The sequence below is a fragment of the Amblyomma americanum genome, chromosome 1, assembly GCF_052857255.1.
Source record: "Amblyomma americanum isolate KBUSLIRL-KWMA chromosome 1, ASM5285725v1, whole genome shotgun sequence".
NCBI lineage: Eukaryota > Metazoa > Arthropoda > Arachnida > Ixodida > Ixodidae > Amblyomma > Amblyomma americanum.
In genome coordinates, this window is record NC_135497.1 from 499,105,542 (window position 1) to 499,114,318 (window position 8,777).

Genomic DNA, 8,777 nt, shown 5'->3' on the forward strand with positions numbered 1-8,777 from the left:
ATCAGCATGGTTTCATAAAAGGTCGTTCTACTACAACTAACCTTGTGACTTTTATGACGTATACATCAGCTGAAGTCCTTCAGAGGAGTCAGGTAGACGCTGTGTACTGTGATTTGAGCAAAACTTTCGACGTTGTTACTCACTCATTACTTCTTCAAAAGCTTCTGCTGTTTGAGATCGACGTTTCAATTGTAGCCCTCCTACGCAACTATCTTCTTGATCGGTCCTGCTTTGTCAGTGTAAATGGACAGACCTCATTTGTTTACACTCCAACCAGCGGAGTTCCTCAGGGCTCGGTATTAGGCCCGCTTCTGTTCTCTGTTTTTATCAATGACGTTTCCTCCGTGGTCAAAAACTCCTCATTTCTCCTTTATGCGGACGATATAAAAATGTTCAAGGCAATACATACTCTTCACGATTGCTTGTCATTGCAATCTGACATATCCGCCTTCTCTGATTGGTGCTTGAAGAATGGGCTCACTCTCAATTCATCTTATGGGGTCACTCTGCGTCCAGCCGGCCGGGAAGGCGAGCTTCTGTGCAAGCTACACGCAGGCGTTATTTAAGCACGCAACACGTTTCCCCAACCCGTGGCGCAGAGTCGCAGCCACGGCAGGTCCGGACGAAATAGGCAACGGCAGGGCACGCTAGGAAATAGTTTATTATCCTAACGCGAGGTAAAGCACACTGCGGAAGAATGTTCTATCCGTAAAATAGATGTTCAGGAGCTCACCAAGTCGTTGACGTCGACCGGCGTTGGTGTTCGGGGGCCGGCGGGCAGCGGAAGGGGTCCGTGGGGTAGTTAGGTCAGGTCCGGCGGCGAGAGAGACCTTCCCGCCGCGCGATCACGCCTTTTATCCCCTCGGTCATTGCCTCCCTCGCAGCAAATCGTTACCGTCAAGCTTAGGCGTGCTACCCTCTCCGCAGAAGGCGACGCGCTGCCGTGACGTCACGTCAGTGCTGGGGCGGAAATGAGCAGAGTCGCGGGGGTGCCTTCTCTCCACATTCCTGGTGGCCAGCGCGCCCGTATAGGTCACGGTCGCCGCTGGCGCGGGGGACGAGGAGGGGATACCCGTGTATCCCACATCCTCCCCTCCTTAAGAAGCCTCCCGAACACAGAAACAGGCACAAAAAGCTTTACTCAATTTCGGTGGACCACAGGTCCAGGTCCATCTCTAGGCCCCCCGCTGGCGTGGCCCCTGCTTCCGTGTCGGGCGCCGGCAGTTCCGCAGCCGCCAGCGCAGGGGCCGGCCGCTTGGGGTCCGGGTCCCGGGCCTCGTCACTCGGGGCAGGAGGCGCCGCTGCCGAAGACGGAGGGGCCACCGCGGCCGAGGGCTGCGAGCCAAGGCTCGGCTCCGGCGGGCCGCCAGCGTGGCGGGCGGCTACCTGCAGGAGCCACTCAGCGAACTCGGCCTCGCGGCCCGCTCGCGCCAGCATCTGACGGGCCGCGGCGCTGGGAGTGGCCGCCGCAGGATGTCGCTCGTCTCGGGTCGTGGCCCCGCGCGTCCTCTGGTCGTGCAGGTCCCCCGCCTTGTGGGCTTCCTCGTGTAGCATCACGGCCCCACACGGGCACAGCAGGGTTCCTGGGGACAGGGGTAGGGACACGCCCTCGGCCCGCTGGTCCGCGTCGGCGACGGTGCGCCCCCGGAAGACGTTAAACAGCCTGGCCGGGGGCGTGAGCCTCTTCGCCCTCTCCTGCCGCTTCCACGGCCGCCACGAGACGTAGCCGACCGGCGCGTCCGTTCCGGCCTGGTACGTCCACGTGGCCACGTCCCTGGGCGGCTGGCGCGGGGCCTGCGCTGCTGGCGGCTCCGGGCCTCGGGCTGGCGGGGTGGACAGCAGGCGCTGGCCGAGTGGCGAGCGAGCCGGCGAGTGACCCAAGGTGGCGGGGGAAGCCTGGCGGCGGCGCGGCGACTGCCCGAAGAGGGGGCCCAAGTGCCTCGGGCCAGCACGCCCGGGGCCCGGTGGGGTGGCCGCCGGGTGACAGCGATGCGGCGAGGGGTGCTTTGGGCTTCCGGACGTCGGGGGTGACCGCCGGCGCTTGGGTTGTGCCTGCTTCTTTTCCATCTGCGCTGGAAAAGGTCAACACAGATGTAGCCAGCTCCCGCAGCGCGTGCTGCGTGGCTGTTCGACCCTCACGAGAGTCATGAGGGTTAGCGCAAGTCAGTCTTGCGTGCAACTGATCGGCATGAGCGGCCCGTACGTTCATGCATCTAACGAGACTGCCTGCCGGCTCGCGCCCTCGCTGTAGGCTGCGCAGGCAGATTCTGTTTCTGCCTAGGGCGCAAGTTATAGTGGGACGCGGGGTTCGCCGGCTGATCGCAGATCTCGTTGTCCGACTGCGGCGCGGGTCGGGCTGTGTCCTCTACCCACTCATCTCGCTGCACGTAACGTTTCAGGTCGCATACGTGCACCGGTCCGCCTGTCGGTTTCGACCGCAAGTCCTCGAGCCTGTAAACGAGCGAGGAAAGTTTCTCTCGCACGCGGAACGGCCCGATCCATTTCGGCGCCAACGAGGCCGCAAACTGTTTGCTAGCGTCGCTGAGAACGTGCTGGCGTCGAAGCACCAGATCGCCCACTTCGTAGTGAACATCCCGGTGCGAGCGGTCGTACTGTGCTTTCTGCTGCGCCCTAGCGGTGCTCAGGTTGCGGCGAGCCTTGCGTAAGGCCTCCGTCATCTTAGCGCGCAGCTGCGTCGCGTACTCAGCTCGTGCTGACGAAGCGACTGGCGTCTTCCTGCTGTCCGATAGAATCCGGTCCATCGGATTTAGCAGCTCTCTACCCAGATTGAGAGAACACGGCGCATACCCAGTCGAGCGGTTAACGGTCGAACGCAAAGCAAACGCGATCTCCGGCAGATAGGAGTCCCAATCTTTGTGCCTCTCAGAGTACGCGACAAGCAAGTGCTTAACGTTGCGATTGACTCGTTCCGTGGGGTTCGACTGAGCATGATAGGTGGTCGTTTTCTTGTGCTTAATGCCGAGTGCAGCGCACGAATCAACGAACACCTTCGCAGTGAAGTAGGACGCGTTGTCCGTTATCAGCTGCTCTGGGAAACCGAACCTGGTGAATACGTCCATCAGCTTCTCCATGATCACTCGTGCCGTCAGCTTTCTAAGGGGGAAAAGTTCAACCCACTTGCTGAAGTGATCCGTGACCACCAGCAAGAACTTGTTCCTACTCGGTGTCATAGGATACGGTCCCATGATGTCGCACGCCGCGATTTGCCAGGGAGTCTGGCTGTTAATCGGGTGCATGAGGCCGGGTGGTCGTCCGCCTCGGGGCTTCACACTTTGGCACACGTGGCACGAGCGGGCGTAGCGTATTACGTCCCTTTTCATGCCAAGCCAGGTAGCAAAGCGACACAACTTAGTGTAAGTCTTGGGGCCGCTTGCATGCCCAGCGATGCACGAGTCGTGAAAGTAGCGTAACAGTGCTGCTCTCAATACTCGCGGTATCACCACCTTGAACGCCTCGTTTGTGTCGTTCTCGGAGGGGATATACCTCAGCAGGACGCCGTCGGAATCCAGCAGATACGAATCCATCGCGCTCACAGCACTACCAGCTGTTTCCCAGCGCTCCGCACCGACAGCAAAACCAGCTGTCTCCTTGTGCGCGGCGGCCCTGCCGCCCGGCTCCCGGAGCCCGTCGAACACCTTTCGACAAAACGGATCCTTCTGCTGAGCTTCGAGCAGCTCCTTTCTGCTGAACACGATCCCCACGGAACTCGCGTAGTCCACGTGGTTCACGCTCTCGCCCTGGATCAACGGTTGGTCCGCGTTCCTTACATGGGCTACGGCTCGGGTCAGTCCCTCGCTCTCCCCGGCTGTCGGGCGGTCGGTCGCGTGACCTTCCTCGCACTGGACAGGCGCTCGCGAGAGTGCGTCAGCCACAGCGTTGTTTTTCCCTTTGCGGTAGCGCACGGTGAAGTCGTAACGCTGCAGCAACAGGGACCAACGCGCTAGGCGGCCGCTCGGCTCGCTGAGTCGTCTCAGCCAGGTGAGCGCCATGTGATCCGTCTCGATCACAAATGTCACCCCATCGACGTAGTAGTCGAACTTACGCAGAGCGAAAACTATCGCGAGACATTCCTTCTCTGTCACCGAGTAGTTTCTCTCTGCCGGCGTCAACGAACGGCTCGCGAAAGCTACCGGACGGAGAACGCCTTCATGCTCCTGAAGCAACACTGCTCCTAAGCCCAGGTCGCTTGCGTCGGTTTGAATCACAAACTCCCTGTTTAGGTCGGGTAGCTGCAACTCAGCCGTGTCAGCGAGCACTTTGGTGAGGTTGCGCAGTGCATCCTCTTGCTCGTGACCCCAACTCCAGCGCTCGCCTTTCTTCAAAAGCTTTGTCAAAGGCGCCTGCAGCGCTGCGCACTCTGGGATGAACTGGCGATAAAAGTTCGCCATTCCCAGGAAGCGCCTGAGTCCGGCTATATCTGTGGGCGACGGAAACTTAAGCAAAGCCTCAAGCTTATCGTCGCACGGCAGAATGCGGCCTCTGTCGATCGTGAACCCCAACAGTGTTATTCGGGTCGCGGCGATCTGTGCCTTCTTCGGGTTCAGACTCCCGCGGACCTCAGCCTCTCTAGGACGTCCCTCAAGTGGCACAGGTGTTCCTCGAACGTTTTCGAGTACACCACGATGTCGTCTAGGTACGCGAGCGCATGTTGCCACTTCGCATCTCCCAGAACACGGTCCATTAGGCGCTGATAAGTAGCGGGTGCTCCTACCAAACCAAAAGACATTCTCTTGAACTGGAAAAGGCCTCTGTGACAAGTGAAAGCAGTTTTCTCCTTGTCCCGCTCATTCATTTCAACCTGAAAGTATCCGCGGCTAGCATCGAGCGTTGTGAAGTACTTCGCCCCACCTAGGTTGGACACTAGGGAAGAAATGGTGGGTAGAGGGTAGGCGTCTTTCCTCGTAACCTCATTCAGCTTGCGGTAGTCCACGCAAAGTCGATATGTATCGTCTTTCTTTGGAACCAAGACTACCGGGAAGCCCCAAGGGCTGTTAGACCTCTCAACAACGCCAGTGTCGATAAGTTCGTCTAAGGCGCTGTCCAGTGCTTTTCTCTTGGCCAAGCTAATTGGTCTAGGATTGCACTTCCAAGGCAGTGCGTCACCCGTGTCTATTCGGTGCCTGACTAGGGTAGTGAGGCCCGGGCGGTCAGTGAATGTCGCGTTGTACTCGTAGAGGAGCGATGACAAACGTGCCTTCTCCCTCTCCGTCACGCTGTTCACTTCCGACAACAAGGGGTGCGCTGACCTTCCCTGCGCGGCAGAGCAACTTTCTACCGCGGCAACCTTCTCTCTGCCCTCTCCCTCAGCGGCGATGGTCCGCTCGCCTCCTGGATCTCGGGCTGGCGCGGTGGATTTGTCACGGTCTCCCCCCGCTCGCGCCGCGTTCGGAGTCTGAATGGTCTGCGACACCGCGGGCGCTTTCGCGAAAGGCTTCAAGGCGCCTGATGTGCGCTCCCTGTAGCCTCCGCTGCTGATGTCTATCACAATACCTGTCTTGGCTAGGAAGTCTCGTCCAAGAATTACAGGAACGGATAAACAGGGAAGATGAACGAGGCGTTGTCGCCGCACGCGTCTTTCCCAGCGAACCACTATCCTAGCTGCACCGCTTGATTGCGCTGTGCCGCTCGCGAGGCGAAAAGTGGTATCGCACTCTCTCAGCCGGATTTTGTTCTCGCGGAGATGGTTTAACACCTCGTCACCGAACAAAGAAGCGCTTGCTCCTGTATCTAGTAACGCGGTGAATTTCTTTCGAGCTATTGTTAGCTCAATGAACGGCGCTGACAGGTCAACAGAATTTCCTACGCGACATGCCAAAGGCGCTAGCAAACCGGGGTTTTCTGTGCACGCCGCGCGGAATCGAAGGTCGATCACCGGCGGCTTTGGCCGTTTCCCGACCGTGTTTGGTCACGGGCGGGAGGGCGGCCACACTCGCGGGCGAAGTGTCCCGGCTGGTCGCACCGGTAGCAACGGTTGCCCGGGCCCCGACGGGCTAGGCGCTGGTCGCCCCGTACCGGTCGGTCATCTCGAACACGCGGCGCGGATGGTGGGGGCCGCGTGTCGGCCTCGCGATCTCGCCTCGGTTCATTCCGCTCTGCGGCAGCGTGTGCTGTTCGCAACGCGTAGCTGAATGGGTCCAAAGCGCGGTCGGTCAACTCCCAACCCCTTGGGACACGCTCGTCAGCAAACTGTGCTGACGCTTCAGTTCTAGATGGACTGCGCGCTGAGCTGCCATTCCACGCGCAGCGCGGCTCAAGTGACAGCGATGCGGGTGGGGGCGGCCGATACGCTCGCGCAGAGAGGATGTCTCCCTGAATGCGCTTCGCCTCAGCTGCCAGCTCATCCAAATCTCTGAACCTGACTCCTCTCAGGTAAGCCGTGAAAGTCGGGTGCGCTTGTCTCGTGACACGCTCAACTTTCTCCGTGTTCGTGGCGCGAGGGTCAGCGAGGCGATAAAGTTCGTCCATCGCTCGGACGTACTCTAACAGAGACTCGTCGGGGTGCTGGGTTCGGAGCTCCAGCTCTCTCCTCAAACGCCACTCATAGTTTGCGGGAAGGAATTCGTCGCGGAAGCTTGCGCAAAACTCCTCCATTGTCCTCGCTCGGTTGCCGGCTAGTCGGTACCAGCGGGCCGCTTGCTCCGTCAAAGAAACAGGCACAACACGCGCGAGCATTTCGGCGTCTGCGATTCCTGTCACTTGCTGATAATGCAGCAGACGGTCGAGGTACTCATTTGCTCCCGCAATGTCGTGGTACCCCGTGTAGGTAGGCAAGTCTATCCTAACACGTGGTGACTGGGCCGGGGCTTGCAAATTGTTTTGCAAAATACCCGCTAGACTCTGCATAACCTGCATTGCGTTCTGCAAGAGCACCTCGGATGATTGCGGACTAACACCCCCGGAGTTGGGCGCAGCCGCTGATGGCGTCGAATGATGTGGCCTAGCCGCCTCATTGTTCGCGCCGCGGAGCGGCGAGGCGCCCGATGTGGAGCCCCCCATGCCAGGCCTAAGTCCTACCGACGCGTCAGGGGATGTTACTCGGCTATTCCGCGTGGAACGCCCAAGATTCACAAATTCAAACCCTTCCAACGGCGCGTCAAGTAGGGAGCCCTGGTTATGTGCCGCTGGCTCTGACAGCATAAACAAAGACTGCAAGTCACTCCTGTCGGCTGCCATCCTTTGTTAGGGCGACGGTAGTCGTTCGCTCCAACAAAGGTCACTGCTCGATTGCCTAGTTCGCCCCACGTTCGGGCGCCAAGATATGGGGTCACTCTGCGTCCAGCCGGCCGGGAAGGCGAGCTTCTGTGCAAGCTACACGCAGGCGTTATTTAAGCACGCAACACGTTTCCCCAACCCGTGGCGCAGAGTCGCAGCCACGGCAGGTCCGGACGAAATAGGCAACGGCAGGGCACGCTAGGAAATAGTTTATTATCCTAACGCGAGGTAAAGCACACTGCGGAAGAATGTTCTATCCGTAAAATAGATGTTCAGGAGCTCACCAAGTCGTTGACGTCGACCGGCGTTGGTGTTCGGGGGCCGGCGGGCAGCGGAAGGGGTCCGTGGGGTAGTTAGGTCAGGTCCGGCGGCGAGAGAGACCTTCCCGCCGCGCGATCACGCCTTTTATCCCCTCGGTCATTGCCTCCCTCGCAGCAAATCGTTACCGTCAAGCTTAGGCGTGCTACCCTCTCCGCAGAAGGCGACGCGCTGCCGTGACGTCACGTCAGTGCTGGGGCGGAAATGAGCAGAGTCGCGGGGGTGCCTTCTCTCCACATTCCTGGTGGCCAGCGCGCCCGTATAGGTCACGGTCGCCGCTGGCGCGGGGGACGAGGAGGGGATACCCGTGTATCCCACAATCTAAAACCAAGGTTGTCTCATTAACGCGTAAAACGCACAGTCTTCTCTACTCTTATTCTGTGAATGGTAGGCCGCTGCCCAGGGTTGATGAAATTAATGACCTCGGCGTACTTTTCGACCGTAGCCTCAGCTTCTCCTCTCATACAAAACGCATTGCTCTACGGGCTATGCGTACACTCGGCTTCATCTGCAGGCTTTCGAGAGTTTCGATCCCCACTTCCTTTCTTAAAGCTCTACCTCTCCATATGCTTGCCGCTTTTGGAATATGCGTCTGTTGTTTGGAACGGCACTTGCCAGTCGAACTGTGAAAAAATCGACAGAGTTCAGCTAAAGTTTTTACGCATATTTCAACATCGGTTTTCTTGCAAAACTTCCAGCGCTCGTCCCAGACGGAGTAACTCACTGCAGCTTCCTTCTCTTAGCTGCCGTCGCGTGAGGGCAGATATAATTTTCTTGTATAAACTTCTTCATGGTCACATTCTATGCCCTCAGCTCCTAGCGCGTATCCTTTTGCGTGTACCGCGAAAGAGCATAAGGTAATTCAGACCATTCCAAGTTTCTGCGCTCCTGCACTCCCTCTCTCCTCTGGACAGAATGCAAAAGTTGTTTAATTCTCTTTGTCCTCACCTAGATATATTCGAAAATTCTCTCCCTTCCTTTATATTGGATGTCCGTGACGTTCCACTTTGAGCACTCTTTTTCTCATACATAACTTCCCCTTTCATGCATTTTGTCTTTACTACACTTGTGCGTTTGCACCGGTATTATATTGTTTTTTCTCTCCTTAATTGTTCATCACGTGTACTTGTTTTTATTAATATTATTTCTTTAATACTGTATACTCACGCCTGATTGTCTATAACGCGTTCACTAATTACGTTTTTTATTGTGGATGATTGTATTTC

At 57.9% G+C, this 8,777-nt stretch overlaps 1 protein-coding gene across 2 annotated transcripts; it reads right to left on the reverse strand.

Moving 5' to 3' along the window:
* Positions 1–712: 712 nt before the first annotated feature.
* Positions 713–7,857, reverse strand: LOC144105485 (uncharacterized). Of its 2 annotated transcripts, none has more exons than XM_077638616.1 (2): positions 7,518–7,857; positions 713–2,067 (listed from the first exon to the last, which is right to left on the reverse strand). In XM_077638616.1, exon 2 carries the CDS (start codon positions 2,065–2,067, stop codon positions 1,138–1,140), a length of 930 nt encoding a protein of 309 aa, XP_077494742.1. In that variant the 5' UTR covers positions 7,518–7,857; the 3' UTR covers positions 713–1,137. The 2 variants fall into 2 exon arrangements, with proteins under 2 accessions (XP_077494742.1, XP_077494734.1); XM_077638608.1 differs by having other exon boundaries at positions 713–2,072.
* Positions 7,858–8,777: the final 920 nt, after the last annotated feature.

What these genes read in the sequence shown, in the direction of transcription:
- LOC144105485 (XM_077638616.1), bottom strand. Translation starts at nt 2,067, where the DNA reads ATGGAAAAGAAGCAGGCACAACCCAAGCGCCGGCGGTCACCCCCGACG.